We start from the raw sequence: 19,400 nt of genomic DNA on the forward strand, positions 1-19,400 counted from the left end.
ACGCCATGTGGCCTTAGATGAAAGGTGATGTTTGGGTGGCTTACTTATGGCCACTTTTTACAATAATCGAAAGATAAAAATAATCAAAAGAGACGCCTTCAGCATTCGTTCCCAGGCGGTTTCCCAGCCAAGTACCTTTGTTGACCAATGGTTGAGCGACGTTGAGCAAGTTGAGTACTCAACCCGCCAATCATTGAGCCACGTTGAGCAGGGCCTTTTGCTCAACAGACCAATCAGGCTGCGCGACCCCCGTAAGTCAGAGTTCAAACCGGGGTCAAATCCAAGATGGCGGCAACCGGCCATCAGTGTGCGAAGCGAGGCACCTTTTCTGCTGTCATCTCGCTCAGGTGAGGCCAATCTTCTTCAAATTTGTCTCATTTTGTAGGGAATCTGGTGGCGCACAAGGCTATCTAGTTTTAGTTTTAGCTCCGTCGGTAGATTTTACGAAAATTGACTAGTTATTTCGTCAAAATCCCATTGTTTAAGTATAGTAAATTCGGCATGGTGGAGGGTAATTTTACCTGAATTCATACCGCTGTCACTTGGCTCAGGTAAGTCCCATCTCCCTCATTCTTGGCTCTTTTTTAAGGTCATTTAGTGGTGCACAAATCTATCTAATTTGGGTTTTTCCTGTGTTGATAGATTTTCTGAAAATTGACAACTTCTATTGTCCAATATGCCATTGTTTATGTATGGGGATTTCATGGCATTTTCCTGTCAATTCATACCGCTGTCACTTGGCTCAGGTAAGTCCCATCTCCCCCATTCTTGGCTCTTTTTTAAGGTCATTTAGTGGTGCACAAATCTATCTAGTTTGGGGTTTTCCTGTGTTGACAGATTTTCTGAAAATTGACAACTTCTATTGTCCAATATGCCATTGTTTATGTATGGGGATTTCATGGCATTTTCCTGTCAATTCATCCCGCTGTCATTTTCCTCAGGTAAGTCCCATCTCCCCCATTCTTGGCTCTTTTTTAAGGTCATGTAGTTGTGCACAAAGCTATCTAGTTTTGGGGGTGCCTGTCTTGATAGATTATCTGAAAAATGTCAGCTTCTATTGTCAAAAATACCATTGTTAAGAGATGCTGATTTTGCATGTTCTTGTGCATAGACAACATAGATCCACTTGCCGTTGAATCTGAGCTAATTTTTCACTCATTTTGCTAGCTGGTGCATCTTGTTAGCTTTGGAACAATGTTATTGACATTTTGCGGTAATAATCTTTGTGTTTTCAGGGGCATAGCTAGTCCCCTACTAGCTAGTAGCTACATATTCTTGTATCCATACTAACTGGTTCTGTTGCAGATGAAGTCAATTTTAGATCTGCTTCTGTTTTAGGCTTTACCTTAGATGATCTATCTTAATCTAGATAACAGGCTACTAGGATGGGACAAAGTAAGGTTTTTGCATAGCGTTACAGAATGAAGAAACTGAACTACTGTACATACATATAATTGATATGTGTTTATGTTTACTACACCAGGTGAAGGTTGAACATGGAGAGGAGATGGAGAGTTTCCTCCTCTCACCTGTCATTTTGTCAAGGCTGAACCTGGTCGGAGGTAAGATAACTTTTAGATCATTTTGACTAAGTTTTGATTACAGATTGTACTGTTTTGTGTATGGACAAACTTAGCACCTCTACTTGTAAGGCATCGGTGTTTTCTACAAGCCGCATAAGACCAGACTGATAGGTTTAATCCACTCACACCAATAAGTAATCTTTTCTATAATAAGACTGGTCGGTTCTTTAAGTTTAACGTGCTCGAGGTGTGTCTCTCCTCAAACATAGAACCCCTGACTTGACGTCCCATCCTACTGTTTTATCTCCTGCAGGAACCGGACTCAAAGAAACAAGTGAAAGCTGACTCTACTGTTTACAAGTTACAGCAGGATCCTGACTATGCAAGTGATACTGTATTGTTGGCACCTACAGGACATGTTACGTTATATGATGCTGAGATTGAAATGACATTTGTACATGCTTTATTTGTACATGTTTGTACAAGTGTGTATAGTGTGTTGCTGTACTTTCAGCATTTACCTTCTTGTCTTAGGCTAGATAACCTTTGATGATGTCTTGTGCTGTGTGTGTTACACTGACACCTGATGTCAGAGTTTCATAGAATATGAAGACATTTTAATTGGAGATAATACATATGAAGACTGCTTCCATAGAATTTTACAGAAATTTTAAAGTTAGAAATGATTTCGTTTCTTCAAAGACTACTATGCTTTGTGAAATTCATTCTTCTTACACTGTCTTGAAATGTACTTTATCATAAATCTTGGTCTGATTTCTTCTTCAGAAATGAGAAAGTGTCCTTGATGAATCAGAGGTGCCAGTATACTTACAACTTATTACCTGAGGAGACATCACACCAGCTGGGAGCCAGCACTCTGTCAACTGGTGCTCTCCAAGCAGAGGTTTGATGAGAAGGTTCTGACCTTCTTCTGACTTGCCCTGTTTACCTAAAGCCAATCCATTTTTTTCAATCCAACCTCCAACCTCGCCTGGCTGTCAGAAGAAGCTCACAATCTCTCAATCCAACATTTGGTTGGCTGTTAGAAAACAGCACAAGTCTTGCACTGTAAGGTGTATGAAACATTTTGCTATTTTGCATCACCATACCGTGTTCAGACACTTAAGACTTGCAGGCACATCAGTTTTGGGAAGAGTTTTCTGATCAAGGAAGAATTTTGTTAGAAAGGATTGTGATTATTGAATGGTTTGAAAAGAAAATGGCACCTGAACAAAGATAGGAAGAAGAGTTCTAAGTTCTGTCCAAGGGGAGCTGTCCAACAGCTGGCATCACCAGTGCCCCAGAACCTGAATTCTCTTCATCTTGTTCAGCTCCTAAATTCCCTCAAAGACATCAAGTCTCATTTCCTATAGCAATTATACCTCGATTCTAACAGCAACCTTCTCTATGCTACCTGTTACTGCTTGAAGACAAGAACACTAAGTTATAAATGCAGTGAGATGGATTGAATGTTTTCTACTGATAGTTCTTATTTATGCTTTGTATCAACATAACCTCCTAAATACTTAAAACAGAAAGGAATAAAAATTTTGAGCCGTTTTTATGTGACAGAGGACGGTAAAGATGTTAAGTGTTTTATGATCTCTTTATTACAGAAATAAAATGGGATTTGGCGGTGTTTTCTTGTTTTAATTGCTAAAGCAGATGTAAAATTCAATTTCTCACTTTAATCCAACAGATTCCTGCCATCTCAACATAGATACGGCATCCCAAAGAGGTTAACACACTTTCCCCCACATCTGCATGGATTCCCGAGATCTCCAAGCAGATGTCGCGCAACCCAGGAGTTTCTGTAGGGACTTGGGGGGGTCATCCGCCGTTCCCACGTGGTCTCCCATCCAGGTACTGGCCGGACTCGACGTTGCTTAACTATCCGAGTTCGAATGGGATCGGGTGTTCTCAACGCCATGTGGCCTTAGATGAAAGGTGATGTTTGGGTGGCTTACTTATGGCCACTTTTTACAATAATCGAAAGAAAAAAATAGTCAAAAGAGACGCCTTCAGCATTCGTTCCCAAGTGGTCTCCCATCCAGGTACTGGCCGGACTCGACGTTGCTTAACTATCCAAGTTCGAATGGGATCGGGTGTTCTCAACGCCATGTGGCCTTAGATGAAAGGTGATGTTTGGGTGGCTTACTTATGGCCACTTTTTACAATAATCGAAAGAAAAAAATAATCAAAAGAAAAGCTTTCTGCATCCGGTGTTCCCAAGTTGAAAATAATGTTTCACTGAACGGACAATTTTGTGTCGGATTACGTAGCCGCGAAGTAAATAGGTCTTCAGAGACTATGTATGGAGTTTCTGACTGTGCTGTCTTGTTCATTTTATTGATATATATCTAAAAAAAAGTTATAAATCTATCTGATATATTAAGGAATACCAAGGAGGTTAGAATAACCTCCTTGGTGATACATACTATTATTGGATAGGTAGACAGCTGTCTTACTAGACAGATATCTTACCCGCTACTTCATCATTGAAATCAATTCCAACAACAACCACAACAGTCTGCATAATGCTGTCCTGGATTTTATGGCCCTTCCCCTGGTCGGCCACTTAAGCGCGACTCAATCAGACTATAACTAGCTACAACATCAACAAGTTATCCTCTAGTGTTTCCGGCCTCGGTTATATTTTGTGGTCCTAAACATACTACTCCAATGACACGTTTTCTCCAGGCTCTCTTTTTGGCCTGTCTACTCTTTTTGGCCCCAAGGGCATGCAAGGGGGTTTGGCATCTAATGGAATTTTCTAGATGAAATACTGGTCAATGGCAATCCCAGCTGGGGGTGGGCTGGATGGAAGACAACAGACAGCCTATAATACTGTTGAGGGATAGGGGCAACTATATACATATTTATGTGCATTCACATAAACATCTTGTATACTCAAGTACTTTCGACTTCCTTTCGCTTCTTAGTAATTGTATAAACGTAGAAGGCTGAATGATTAGTTAGAGTTGGTTTATCGAGGGCTGTAAGAAATATACATTTCTCTTTACACTATTCAAGTATTTGAAGTGAGGGAATTTACTAGACAATTTACTAGACACATCCCCGAAAATAATGATTCTATCGCTATCATACGAAGGGCAGTCTACAGAAAAATGTATATCGTCTTATATTTTACCTAAACTACAAAATTTGCACATTCTTTGCTCTAGAGGAGGGCGATTATGTCTTCCTTATTCGATTCGCAATTTGTGCCAACTGAATCTTAGTTTTGTAACGGCGGATCTATGACGTACCTTTGCAATCTTTAGATTTTCTTCTTCGTTATAAGAATTTTTTGTGCATTCGCAACTTTCTTATAGTTGTGGATTTCGGATAGAAAGGTCTGAAAATGAATATTTTCTAAACGCTAAAAATCGTTATATTGATATAAAACGTGCTTGAAGCGATCGATTGGGCGCTTCGTCGCCAGACGAAAGTTCTTGAAAGCACATTCTGATGCTTCTAAATCTCCTTTTTTTTAAATCAATTCATTAGAGCCTGATGTTGCCATCGATTTACGAAGAAAGGCGGCTCAATTGTTACTGTAGCAGCATCTCTTCATCCTAGGCCAGCAACATCAATGCTCAAGACAAGCATGACTTCACTGACCCATTAGGAGAAGCAGGGGTTACGAAGGCTGCTCGGGAAATTCCCTACCCCATTTAGACCGGAACGTTTTGAGCAACTCACACCGGGGTATGCCCCTACTCTTTTTTTAAAGATGCGGTAGGCTCTTTAACGTGCTCAAGGTGTGGCTCTCCTCAAACACGGGACCTCCATTTAACGTCCTATCCGAGGGACGTCCCTAGACAAAGCTAGGTACTCATTTACACCTGAGTGAAGTGAGGGATTTTGTGTTAAGTGCCTTTCCCAAGGGCACAACGTCGGGTGCATGTCCAGACATGTCTGGGGGAGAGCCGGAATCGAAATCGGGCTCGAACTCATAGTCTGCCTGAAGGCTGCCAGCACCATTTATCTGCTTGGATATATGGAAACTTCTTTGACTTCGCCGTAGGCAGAAGGTTATATTTTTGGTCGGGATTTGTGGAGTGATGGTGTTGGCGATATAAATCTTGATGCTATGGACGGATGTCGGTGATTTTTGGTATGTAAGTTACTGTTGGAGAGACAAAGGTCAACTTTGAAAATGGGCCTGCTGGTAGGTTTCTTCGGTGCTGCAGTTGACCTATTATGTTTGTTGCTTTGCTTGTTCGCGTTATAACTCGATAGACATTGGATGGATCGTGATGAAATTTAGTAGGTTGGTGGGATCAGGAAAATGATAATGAGCCTCTTAGCGGCTACGTACCTGCAGCGGATAACTTTTTGAGTTCAAGTTCTTGATGTGCTATGGTAATGATTTCTGAGTGGCGGATAGCTCTTGAGACGGGAAGAAAGTTGTCTAAGTTTTGCTCACCTAGCGGCTTGTATGGAACTGCAGAGGGCATTTCTGGCTAAAACTTTGGAGGAGGATAACTAGATTTCACCCGCGTGATTAAAAACTTCGACCGACAAGGCACTTGGGCGCTGTTCGGTAAATTTCAACAGGTGGTTTGAACGATACAACCTCGCTCCACGTTCGCTTTTGTTTGGATGTTGTCGTGTATGTATTACGGAACATGCGGCGAGGGTACCGAGCGGTTTTGCTTGTTTTCTTTTTGTCTTTGCTTGTCTCCTTGTTTTGAATAGAGTGAAAGCGTGTAGGGTTTTCGTCAAATAAACGATAGTGTTACTTTCGTTGTCACCAGCACTACGTTTGAAACAGTGTGGCTGGAACCTGGGCTGGGGAAGCCAATAGACGTGTGAGGCAGGCTAGAAAGAACAGTCAAGTGATGACGGAAATGTCCGTGGTTGACTTGTATCTGGGCTAGTCCAGTGAAAACACTGGAGGCGGTGCTAGATTATCAACTCACTCAGCACGATATGCAATTTGCACGTTCATCACCATTATCGTCATCGGCTAGTCATTGCAACATGTTAATTATCTTTTCTCAAATAACGATTCGGATATGTACGCAGATGAAAGGAAGTTTAAACAAAACTCCTTGGTACAAGTATGATACATCAGAGGGTCTGCATGGGGTACTGGTCCCTACAACGCTTTACGCTAAATTCAAAAGACCCACCTACGTATTACGCTAAAATCTGGTAGCCTCGCTACAAACTACGTGACCGACACTAAGAAAAGATAATCGGATTATAGATGGCTTTCTTTAATAAGGAATAAAAATAGGTCGTCTACGACTTACGGAAAAAGAGTATTGCATCCACGGGGTTGAGGGTCTTAAAAAGGAAGGACCATTCATTTAGCAAGGGTTAAGAGTCTGAAAAAGGGGGGGACCATCCATGTCCAATGGGGTTGGGGTCTTAACAGGGAGTAACCATCCATTTTACTCGGGTTAAGGGTCCTAAACGGGAGGGATTATTCATTTCACATGGGGTGAAGGCCTGAGGGAGAGAGAGAGGGATCATTCATTTCACATGGGGAAGGTCTGGGACGGGACCATCCATTTCATATGAAAGGAAGATCTGAAGGGGAGAGGGGGGTCATCCATTAAACATCGAGTAAGGGTCTGGGAAAGGAGGGACCATCCATTTGACATGGGTTAAGGGTCAGAGAAGGGAGGGACTTGAACTTGGGTGGGAGAGGTGAAGTTGAGGGGAGATGGAAATCCATATCACGTCAGAGAGGATAAAGGGAGAGGGAACGTCGATTTCATACCAGTTTGAGGGTGGGCAGGGAGAAAGCATTTAAATATTCCTAAAAAATATAATAGTAAACAAGAAGTAACTACACATCTGATTTTAAACAGTTTATTTTTTTTACAAAACAGGAATGCATAGTGTACTGAGGAAAATATCACAAAGCTCTAATGTATCTTTGTTGGACAAGGTGGCCAGTCTTGTACAACTAGATACATGCAGATGCCACAAAATATAAAAGCAAAGCGTGGACTAAAGACCTTATTGCAAAGAATGTAAACAAGAGGCAAATTCATAGCATTTAGAACAAATACTACAAATGCTGATGCCATCAAAGCACAGTGCATAATTTGACCACCGTTGCCTTCAGTATGCGCATGGATACAAAGGACATTCTTAACAAAACAGTTGTTGTAAACGTTCATTAAGTCTGACAGTGCAATGTCACATTACTCTCCAAGCAGAGGTTGGCTCCGGCTGGGTTTTTTTAAAACGCGTTTTAGGCGTTTTTGTCGGACTTTCTTTTTTGTCCCGTTTTCTTTATGTCGCCATGCCGAACTTCTGCTTGTAGAATAGTGGCTAGTGTCAGATAGTTAATGTGTAAATGTGTTTGTGTTGTGTGTGTGTGCGCATTAGTATGTGAGTGTTAGTTTGTGTTTGTGTGTGTGCTCCAACATCAGCCTAAGGCCACACCAATTTAATTTCTTGGTTAACGTTTTTTTTATGAGCATGAGGACATCATTAAAACAGAAGGCCAAGGTGAAAACTTGCACTTGACCCTGTTCACTTCCTGAAACTGTCTGCACCGAAGTACAAACTTTCCTCAGATTGTTTTCATGTTGATTTTCCAATCTAGCATTTTTTTTTTAAAATCCGTTAACCAAGAAATTAAATTGGTGTGCCTTAAGCCTTGAAATAAGTAGCCAAAATGACAATAGGACTTAGAATAGATGGCTACAAACTACCTCCATACCACAAATGCATCTAATAAATTAAGAGAAATACAGAAAAGACGAGAAAAAAAGTAAACTTGAACGTACCGAACACATAGTAAGCTTAACTAGAATCTAGTTAGTAACCCTAGCTAGGGTTATTTTTTTATTTATTTATTGGTTCGGCATGTTGCCAGGGTTACCCAACTAGCCAGAGGCTATTACTAAGGGCGAACCCATGTGCGGCCGACTGTAGGTTTTTGGACCATCGCACACCGGGGCATGCCCCTACTCTTTTTTTCGAAAGGTGTGGTGGGTTCTTTTACGTGCGCGGGGTGTGGCTCTCCCCAAACACGGGACCTCCATTTAACGTCCTATCCGAGGGACGTCCCCAGACAAAGCTAGGTACTCATTTACACCTGAGTGAAGTGAGGGATTTTGTTTTAAGTGCCTTTCCCAAGGGCACAACGTCGGGTGCATGTCCAGACATGTCCGGGGGAGAGCCGGAATCGAACTCGGGCCACGTTGTTTGGCAGCCCTATGCTCTCACCATTACGCCACACCGACGCCACTAGGGTTACTAGGTCACATTTCCAAAACAGGACCCGTCCAGGATGTTTCAGAAAACAAAGAATGAAAAATGCATATCAAGAATATACGTAATTTATGGTAACAAGTACTTTTTTGCAATTTGTGTGTTTTGCTGTCTTTTACATCATTTTTTTCGGTCCCGCAAGCTTCGAAATGTGCCCTTAAGTATAACATAGTACAATGTTCATGTATACATGATTGCTGTAAAAGTGTACACTTTGCATTCCATAACAGGTCATTAACAAGAACCTCATCTTCAGACTGCTGGGGGCGTGACAGGAAGTTAACCTGATTTGTGATTGTCATTTCAGCTCTAGGTTTAACCTAGAAATGTACCTTTACCATCTCTTCTGTCTACCTGAAGCATTGCCAGCAGATATAGAATCATGACCTCTGGATGGATGACAAGGTGTTGAGCACATTTTGATGACACCCTGAGTAAAGTTGCTGATGAGTAGTTACGACATTTCAAAAGCAATGTCTACTTCTGCACACAGGGCCCCAGCCTATTTCTGCGCTATACAAACCCGATATATGGCAGATTCAGTTTCTGTAACTATGCCGATGGCCGGGATTGCTCTCGGAGTAACTGCAAAGTTCAGTGTTTTCAGAGATCTGGGATTTTCCTGGCTCTGTTAGCTCACAACTACTCAGGCTCTCCAACCACCTGCCTTCTTTTCTGGCCCTGTGCCGATATCTATGGTTCGGGACTCCAAGATAACGGCACAAGGCAAATTACGTAATGGTCTAGGTTCCCGACGACCCACTAACCACCACATACACAGAAAGGACAACAGATGGTAGAAGAATCCAAGCAGTCATAAGCTAACAGAACCAGGAAAATCCCCTCTCTTGGAAACTGTGAACTTCACAATCACTCCGCTAACAATCTCAGCCATCAACACACTCACAGGAACTGAACCAGTCATATACTGGATCTGTACAGCACAGAAACTGGCTGAAGCTGGCTGTATGCAAAAGCAGCTACCACTCACAAAATGCCCCAACCCCCTACCAACAACATCACTCAGGATGTCAACAAAAAACGTCAAGCACCCTACCACCAACCAAAAGATTGTGACTAGCACTGCCGACAATGTCTCAGCTACACGGAGGGAATCATACTTTCAGTTAAAGCTATCAATGCAACATCACAAATTGATAACTTCCCATCAAGCCTGCCACATGTCAGTCCTCTGGTAGGGCGAACACACGAGCACCGGTCTTCTGGACGTCATCGTGGAGATGGCGTACTTGGCGCTGGACGATGACCTCTCAGCAGAAGTCCTGAGAGAATACAAATTACACAGGAATTAGGACAAAACCGCCAGAATAACGTCTTCTTGCTTTGTTCTAATCAAACCACTATAAATCATCATAAAATTCTTTGCCCTCCTAGCCCCTTGTCTACTCGAAGCGCTACGTACTGTACATTGTACACGAACAAGACGCATTTGAAACTAACTTGGTTTCTGAAGCGCTACAATTGTTTCAACTTAAAATTTGAAACCACCGAGAACACATTTTCTACCCATTGCGAACTTAAAACCACGCAAACTTCAATGCATTCACAGTATAATTGATGACCGAATTCAAAGTTCAAGCTGTACAGATTCTACTCACACTGGTGTTAATCCAGTCTCCTCAATTTCCTGTCTTCACTCTCTTCAAGTTCTGCAACAGGGTCAGGATGTGCTCACAGACATCAGCTGGGACAAACACAAAAGGCACAAGAGATGTCCAATGGTATTGTAAATGTGTGAAATACAATTAGAGCTTGTCACCTGTTACAAAATTTGTGCTTGAACAAAAATTCAAACACAAGATGTATTAAACTGAGGACCAGTGCAAATGCACGTATTATGCATACCTAATAAGTAATTACAGATCCATTGTCATAATGAATCCTATCAAAAACAAATAATGCTAAGCAGAGCTAGATGTCAAACAATACATCACAGGTAATGCTCACCTTGTCAAATGTGGCGTGTCCTTTAGGCTCCGGATGTTGTCACAAAGAAGCTTCTTTGACTGATACTTGCTGCCCTTCTCGCACTTACGTAACACTGTGCGCACTTCCAGACATATAAGTCAATGGTGCCCCATCACCATTGCTGCAAAACACAAATAGTTTTAGTCCAATGGCATGACAAGGGGGATTGTGACATAAAATTGTGAGTAGCTGAGATGAAAAGGGTATACGTCGACCAAATTTTCCAACCAACAAATACGTTCCAAGTTCCAACCATGTTAGAACGACAAACATTTTCTGCAAAGCATTGTTCAATGCTTAAGTCCCGCACAGACGCATGGATTTCTAAGAACAAAGAGTTGTCCTATACAGTTGAAATTTTGCCATGTGTCGTTCAGGCAAATCAGAGAACTTTTTACATAGTGAATTGTTACCAACTTAACGTTATATAAATCTTCATGTAAACACGCTAAACACAGCTTTAAAAAGACGCTCAAGTCACACAGTACAGTATCGAGAAGTACTAGTACTTACTGTCGAATGTCGTGGGAAAGGCCGAGGCATCACGCCATAGTTCATATCGATGGCATACGGACTGGCTCTGTTCATCCATGACTCTTACGGCTGGCAGAACCGCGCGACCAAGGAGGTTAGATCAGAACCTCTTTGGTGCTACATGGAAGAACCTTACGGCGAGGGACAGGGGCTAGTCCGGGCGGATGCACAAGGTACAAGGGCGGCAAGCGGGTCTCGTGGAGACGGAGACATATCGATCTTGCCAGGCTGGTAGTTGATCGAAGAGTGAACCTTCCAAGGCTACAAAGGCATCACGCTGTACACAGTGGCCTGTGATTGGTCACTTGCCAGGATATTCTGGCTTGTGATTGGTCGAAAAAATGCGCTTTTGGTTGTCATGGGTGATGTCACTCCGGATTGGTCATCTGTCTGATGAGATTAACCTCACTCTAGAGTCTTTCACCCCATTGGTTATCTGACCTAATAAGATTGATATCGTTGTAACGCAAGCATTAGTCTCACCTGAGACGTCTGGACCTGGCCCCAGACAAGTAAACATCCTGGCGGCTAGTAAATATACCAGACTATCGATGACGACTGATAGTTAGGTCGTATTCTACGGCATTCTGCTTTTTCATTTAGCGTATTTATTGGTTTCTGATTTGTAGGGCCTACGTATACGTTTTACTAAGTGTCCTGAAATGTGTGGGTCACGACCAGCATGATAGTATGTTAAGTGCCCACGTGTGCTAATCAAATCAAATCAACTAACTGCGCACGACCTGTAGATTGTTCTTTATAGCCGTGTGAAGCTGATTATGTTATAGCTAGCTTCCGGTTTGGCCAGATGGCTATCATCATATTTTGGGGTCCTAGAAAATATACTGGTCAGACGCAAATGATTCGCTTTCTTCAATATTCTACATGATTTATCTACATGACAAACTTATCATTCCTATTGTTCACATTAAGAACACACGAGCCATCAACCTTCAAATGAAGCCAAAATTCATTAAAACAATCTTGTGCCTAAAGGCAATATCTATAGGAAACCCCCCCCCCCCCCTAAATTCTAAAATTCCTCCAGAATCTTGCATGACTCTTGGACCAAACCTGTCTGTATTTGCCGCTAAAGCGCAAATGCTTAATTCTAGTACATTCTAGTATGGTCTGTGCTTTGTTACATATTTGTTTACAAGTAAAATGCTGGGTTATTAATGTACAAAGGCCACTGTTAAAGTCGTCAACAGCATGCTTTAAGTTTTACAAGCTCTGAAATATAATGCCATAGCTACTCAATATTATTGTAGTATCAACACACAAACTAAAAGACATACTAAGTATAAGTTGCAGAATACATTATTGGCAGTGAAAACTAACTCCACTCTAGCTTGTATAACTTCCTGATGATGGAAATCAGATATGTACATCTCATTACGAAATATCAGTGAACTATTGGAGGAAAGTACACAATCACTTACAAGACTTCGCAAAAAAAAATGTTCTCGTAACACTGTTTCTTCTCAAATGAGGTGAAAACAAGAAAGGGGACATGCAGTTGTAGAATAACGTATAATGCAAGTACAGTAGAGTAGAATTTTAGGTCAGGTAGGACTGTTCCAGTTTAGACCGGTCTTCATTGTTGAATTCCTTTTCACTCGACTGTCATGGTGGGTTTAAGTGGGTGTTCCAAAGCTCTGTGGTTGTACTTAACAGGGTGACATTCCATATATACCTGTCGAATCTGGCCTTGAAGGCATTCACTGAGGGAGCATTGATAACTTCTTCCGGGAGTCCGTTCCACCAGGGGATTATCCTGTGTTTGAAGTATAGCAACCGCCTGTTTGTTTTTGTGAATGTTCTTGTTAGACGTAAGCTATGGCCTCTTGTCATAGCCTCAGATTGTATCTTGGGTATGCATGGGGTGGTGTCGAACAACCCATGTGCATATTTAAAGGTGTTGATTAGGTTCCCTCGTAGTCTTCTATATAGCAGAGTTGGTAGTTTCAGTGTTCTCAGTCTTTCCTGATAGGTGAAATCTCGTAGGCCTGGTACCCTCTTGGTAGCTCTCCTCCGCACATTTTCCACCATTTCCACCAGTTTCCAGGTACCGGGTGACCATATTGGTGCGCCATATTCGAGTGATGCCTCACAAGTGCTTTACAAAATGTTACAAACATGACATTGTCGATGTGAGAGAAGGTTCTCCAGAGCAAACCTGCCATTTTGTTGGCTTTAGATACGGCCAAAGTCACATGCTTCTCAAAAGACAGCTCACAGTCTGTAGTGATCCCAAGGTATTTCTCATGGCTACCGGACTCTAGCTTTGAGCTTCGTTGCATTTGTATTTCTTTGTACATGGAGTATTCTTGATCCTATATATGGTTTATCACTATGTTTAATGAAAAAGCTTATTTGCGATTCAGTACAGTGTATTAGCTTGAAAGTTTAGTGAGTGTTAGAAGAAATCATTCTGAAGCGAATTTGAACTGTAATTTCCAACAGAAAAATTGGACTTCCGCAAATTTGTGACTGTCCAACTCCAGTCTTTGTCGATGAATGAGGAATTCGCAACTTCTATGACGTCATGTTATACAGATAGAACAGGTGTTTAGCGAACGGCGCAGAGAGTCCACCCCTTTCTGCAACACATATATGATCCACTGCTCACCGAGTCACGTGTTTTATCTGCATAACCTGACGTTACAGAAGCGGTGAGTTGCTCCTTTATTGACAAAGACGAGTTGGACATTTGAAAATTTGGACTACAAACATCCGGAAACACACACAAACACACATACACGCTCACAACTATATCTCCATTTTTCATGGAGATAAAAAGCGTTGTAAGAAGCCGCATTGCACTACCACTAGCTACTTGAAAAAGTATTATGCTTCACCTCAATTGAGAACGCGTGCTTTGCCTTTTTTTTACGTAAGAATGGTTTAGGCCATGTTGATTGGATTACTAGTATATCCATGACATCCGCTCGCGCATCAATTTTCGTCCATTACCACAAAAAAGTTTTCTACCATACTGTAAATCGTGGAAAGTAGCTATAAATGAGCAAAGATATGCCGTAAATAGCAGAAAGATATTTCGGAAAACGGATACTAATTTCTAGAATGCAAAAAGAAGAAGATGTAAAAGACCTTTCCTATCTGTAGTTCGTAGGCTGTCACATTTACCATGGTTACGTTCCATATTCTCATGTAATCGTGTTTCATCTAATAAAACTTACCATCTACTGAGCTGTTATGTTCTGTTGACTGTTGCGATATGAGTGTGATGAGCTGGTGAGTGTTTAGCCAATGCATATTTCTCGATATACACTTTTATTTTACGTTACCTCCAACACCCTACTGTTCCCTGTTTAGAATTGGCATAAACAGGGAATCCTATTGGCGGGGGAGTCTACTTTAGAATCAGCGAATTTCTTCAGTGTGCAAAAATAAGTACTGTTTTTGTTGGGGAGTAAAAACAAAGAAAAACACAGCCCTCCCTGAATTACATGCACCCTTTGAAATACTAGTAGTCCATATCATAAACTCTCCAAGTGATTGGATGGTGAGATCGTTATCCTCTTCTGACTAGCCTGACACCTATCACATCCGGGGTATGTCAAAAGAAGGAAATGGGTTTGCCCTTAGAAATAGCCCACGGCTAGTTGGGTAACGCTGGCATTTACATGCCGAACTAATAAATGAATAAATAAAGACGGAAATGATCTCACCGTCTCACATCTGCTTGTATCGGTCCACAAAAGATAGCAACCAAGCGCAAGAAGCACCCACCCCCACGCGCGAGTAGTGAGACCGTCTTTGCCCATTTGTGCATCAATCTCCAAAGGCAAAAGTCGTGTTAGAATATTTAAAAAAAAAAAAAGTAGAAATAGAAAAACAGTTTATCAATATTCCTTTCCTTAGCATTAACGTTTTCATTCTACGCATTGATGGCTCACGTGATAAAACCATAGACAATAGATCACGTGACTAGACAACGTTAACGTCTTTCTTCACTTCTTCAGTTCAAACGTAGACAGCACGTGCGCAAGGAGTCGACAACAGATGTCCCAACGAAATGGCGGAAAAAGTGAAGGAACTGAAAGAAATTCTGTCGCATGTAGCTGAGAATGGCCCAATTCTAACGCCGAATACTGCTCTAATGGCTGCCGCTGTGAGTGGATCAGTTCAAGGCGTGAAAGAGGCTTTGAAAGCTGGTAAGCACATATTAATTGTTACTATTTCCGAAAGTGCTTATAATGGATGGCGTCGACTCGCGTAATAGCACAGGGGTCGAAAGTCCTTGGTCAAACCGAGTAAATTAATTAGAGGAGAAAATATGGTCCCGATGACAGTTGATAGAGTCTTGTTTCCGTGATTTAAAGAATTCGTATACTAGTTAGTACAACTTTTCTTTTGTTCCTAAAAAGTACACGTGTCCTCAAAGAGATTAGATAGAACCTTCATGGTATGCTACACATCATTTGGTCGGGGACTCCACCGAAGACATCTCCACGCTTCCCAAGAATGTTGTTTAAGGACAGTATCTTTACGTACCGACTTTATATTAGTAGACCTGAACTCAATTATCTATTTCGTGCCTCTTATCCCTCACTGCATGGGTACCCAGCCACGCCTTCCACTGTAACTGACACTTATGCGCAGCAATGAAGTTATATCTAACAACCTCGAGTGTGTGCATTTTCAGTTTGCTGCTGAAATGTAGTACATGTTTTCTGTCAGAACAAGGCGTGAATTCGTAAAGATGGCCTCCTATCAGTAGATGATCATTGAAATGTAAATGTTATACGGTGGCCATATAGCAGTAGATTATTGAAATGTAATTTAGGAAGTGGCTACTGACAGGATGATCCTGTTAGCAGTAGAAAAAATACACTGCTGGTAGGATGATCCTGCCAATAGCCACAGCCTTTAAATTATAACAGAAAAGTATTTGCACAAAAGTACGGTGTATAAGTAACACCTGTTGTTCTTTTCCGTGGTTTGCAGACAATTTACATGCGAGATGGGGCTGAAAAGGTAAAGGATGATCGGAGCGAGTTGACATTGATTTGGCACAGTTTAGACCCGTGGATGGCAAATGGTTCCTACCTACCTAGCCGACTCCCTTAGCATATTATTCACTCTATTAGGCCAATTTCTACTATTTTTCCAGCCATCCGCGGGGCCTGGTAGAGGCTAGAACATAGCCATCTTTCAGAAGCAATATACACACATTTTTTGGAGGGACACACAAGAACTTATAGGCAGATAAGGAGGTTAAAGGCGCATATAACCTTGTTGGGTTGACAGAAGTTCTTAACTACTAGTACCCGTCACTGAGCGATGGCTGGAAAACATATACTTTCAAACTTGATTGCAAAATTTTATCGACAATATGAAATTTTCTCTGTGTAATTCAGTTTAACTTAACTGTAAACTTTGATGACCTACCGGCTCAGGTGCGGACATTGAATACGATCTACTTGACAGCACTGGTACAGCATTGTACACGGCTTCCTACAACGGACATGCAGATGTAGTGAGACTGCTGCTCCGCAAGGGGGCGTCTGTGGCGAAAAGATGCGGTCCGTATGCTCCCCTTCATGAAGCAGCGTCCTATGGTAGGTCGACTAAAAACAACTGATTGGTATTTATCTATAGAGACACGGCAAGTAATCAAATTAACTGATGACATCCTCTGCAGACTTCAAATCTAGTGCCAAAAAAATGGTGGGCAAAATACAAGATACGTGCATTTAAAAAAATACCATAAACCATGTAAGAAGAATTGAAGCGATATCTCTTCATCATACACAGAGTCTTCCACATATGTAAGTTGATGTGCATTTCTTGTGTTGTAACTCCAACCTCAGGTTGGACAGAAGTGGTGGAATTGCTGGTGAATCATGGGGCAACTTTAGACGTACAGGACGATTTCCATGACACACCACTGATAAGAGCCTGTGTCTACAAACAAGTGGACACAGTTCGGCGGCTGATTGAGCTGGGAGCAAGAGTGGATTTGATCGCCGATTATGGCGAGGTAGCCCAGAGGTAAGTGTCACATATGCATTCTTTGAGAATAATGATACAGTGTGTATGATTGTTTCTTTTGTAGACAAACTTTCGAATAAAGCTGTGTATGTGTGTGTGTATGTGCATGCGTGTATATGTGTGTGTGTGTGTACGTGCGTGTATGTGTGTGTGTGTGTGTGTGTGTGTGTGTGTGTGTGTGTGTGTGTGTGTGTGTGTGTGTGTGTGTTTGGTGAGTGTGTATGTGCGTGGGTGTTAAAGGGTGTGTGTATACATGTATGTATGCATGTCTTATACTATTTTGGGCCATAGGCAAGAATCCGTGGTGCCATTACTCTCCAAGCAGAGGAGTGGGTCCGACAGGTTTTTGACGTGTTTTTAGGCGTTTTGTCGGGCTTTCTACTTTGTCATGGTTTCTTTCTATCTTTAAAGATAGAAAGAAACCATGACAAAGTAGAAAGCCCGACAAAAACGCCTAAAAACACGTCAAAAACCTGTCGGACCCACTCCTCTGCTTGGAGAGTAGGTGCCATAAGGTAGAGCCTTAAAATTATCAGAATTCTAGACCGTGCGTTCTATAGGGAACATAATGTATTGATATCCCGTTTCCCAGTTAGTTCCCTGTATGTCCGCTAGGTTTTACCCGTATGGGATGAAAGAAGACCGTCGTTGGGAAGAGTGCATGAAGCTGATAGAAGAGGCGAGAGAGACCAGGCTGTTGAGATGCTGCAACCCGAAGTGTGGCAAACCAGGCTACAGGTAGGTTTTGCTGCTGATGGCTCAGTTTTAAAAAAATGTTTTGTTTTATACATTGTCATCGTATGACTTGTATGACCCAGGACAATTAGCCTGGTTGCCTTCCTTGGCAGTTACCGCCGGCTCAATCTTGATAACGTGGTTGGGTGAAACAAGACTTGATTGCATGTATAAAGATGACATCTACACACAAAACAACAAAAGCTGGCAACCATACTGTGAGGTTTGTGCTGAGCACGCAAGATGTTTTGGTGCAGGTAATATGTAAGCTGAACATGTATTTCTGGACCCGAGCAAAGCCTGTGGAGGATTTCTACAAGTCTTCGTAGCCTACAAAAGGCAACAGCAAAACATTTCTGAGTTTGACACAGTTCTTGAATAGCTTATTTGCCTGTCACACCATCTACAGGTCAACCCTGAAGCTGTGTGGCCGGTGCAAGATGACCCGCTACTGCAACCGCGACTGTCAGAAACAACACTGGTCTGTCGGACACAAGAAGTGCTGTGGGCAGGATACATACTCCGAGGACCCAATCGCCTACCGAGAGATGGTTTATTCATTGGTGGATGTCCTCGATCAATATTTAGACAAAGCGTGATTCTACACATATTTGCCACATCTTTAACCACAAGCTGTATCATTTTGTATGGAGGACTGTTGAGATCACAATGCCGCTACAACCGTATTAAATGTTGCAGAAAATAATTTCTCAGTTTGTATATGGATTTGATGCTGATGTCTTTATTTTATGTGTACAAAATGTGCACATACATAGTTGTTTTTTCACATACGCATTCTATCCAAAAGGCTTTGCATGACCTTGTTTGATTTATCACGTAAAAGAAAGTAAACAAGTTACGAAATGTCAACATGCGAGTTGGGTTTTCACCAAGCATCGTTTGCAGTTACCACTTTTCTTTCCTATCCGTAGTTAGTAGGCTGTCACCGAACGTTGTCATGGTTACGATATATATTCTCACTGAATCGTGTTTCATCTAAAAAAAATGACCTGCTACCATTTTTGTCTACTGAGCTGTTATGTTCTGTTGACTGTTGTGATATGAATGTAATGAGCTGGTGAAGTGTTTAGCCATATCATATGCTATCATCCGAAGTAAATTAATCACTTGAACAGGTACCAATCTCTCCGCCAAACCTCTGATTGGCGAATACTAGTAATATAACGGTCCATACATAACGGGTAGCAACCAAGCGCAAGAAGCACGCACGCCCCCATGCGTGCACGTGGATGACAGCAATGTCTTCGCACATTTGTGTTAGGAAAAAAATGATCCTTCGCAGAAAGCTGTCCAAATGCAAATTAAAGCAGCTTATCAATTTTCGTTTTCTAA

At 41.8% G+C, this 19,400-nt stretch overlaps 2 protein-coding genes and 2 long non-coding RNA genes across 4 annotated transcripts in view; 2 read left to right on the forward strand and 2 right to left on the reverse strand.

Annotated features, from left to right (window-relative positions):
- The window catches only part of LOC136429781 (ankyrin repeat and SOCS box protein 9-like), a 42,064-nt gene that overhangs the window by 15,185 nt on the left and 7,479 nt on the right, over positions 1-19,400 (reverse strand). The window lies entirely within an intron of this gene.
- Positions 124-2,767, forward strand: LOC136429775 (uncharacterized). The gene is made up of 4 exons (XR_010754808.1): positions 124-347; positions 1,484-1,562; positions 1,837-1,905; positions 2,310-2,767. It is a non-coding gene; the product is annotated as an uncharacterized lncRNA (long non-coding RNA).
- Positions 8,751-11,557, reverse strand: LOC136429776 (uncharacterized). Its single transcript, XR_010754809.1, has 4 exons — positions 11,271-11,557; positions 10,737-10,878; positions 10,388-10,473; positions 8,751-10,051 (listed from the first exon to the last, which is right to left on the reverse strand). It is a non-coding gene; the product is annotated as an uncharacterized lncRNA (long non-coding RNA).
- LOC136429777 (ankyrin repeat and SOCS box protein 3-like) lies at positions 15,208-19,186 on the forward strand. The gene is made up of 5 exons (XM_066419744.1): positions 15,208-15,472; positions 16,718-16,879; positions 17,132-17,312; positions 17,928-18,050; positions 18,457-19,186. Exons 1-5 carry the CDS (start codon positions 15,334-15,336, stop codon positions 18,644-18,646), a joined length of 795 nt encoding a protein of 264 aa, XP_066275841.1. The 5' UTR covers positions 15,208-15,333; the 3' UTR covers positions 18,647-19,186.

The sequence above is a fragment of the Branchiostoma lanceolatum genome, chromosome 3 (genome assembly GCF_035083965.1).
Source record: "Branchiostoma lanceolatum isolate klBraLanc5 chromosome 3, klBraLanc5.hap2, whole genome shotgun sequence".
NCBI lineage: Eukaryota > Metazoa > Chordata > Leptocardii > Amphioxiformes > Branchiostomatidae > Branchiostoma > Branchiostoma lanceolatum.

Bases quoted from the DNA above. Each gene is read 5' to 3' on its own strand.
- LOC136429777 (XM_066419744.1), top strand. From the start codon at position 15,334: ATGGCGGAAAAAGTGAAGGAACTGAAAGAAATTCTGTCGCATGTAGCT. The intron at 15,473-16,717 runs GTAAGCACATAT...CTACCGGCTCAG, and splicing joins GAAAGAGGCTTTGAAAGCTG to GTGCGGACATTGAATACGAT. The intron at 16,880-17,131 runs GTAGGTCGACTA...CTCCAACCTCAG, and splicing joins TCATGAAGCAGCGTCCTATG to GTTGGACAGAAGTGGTGGAA.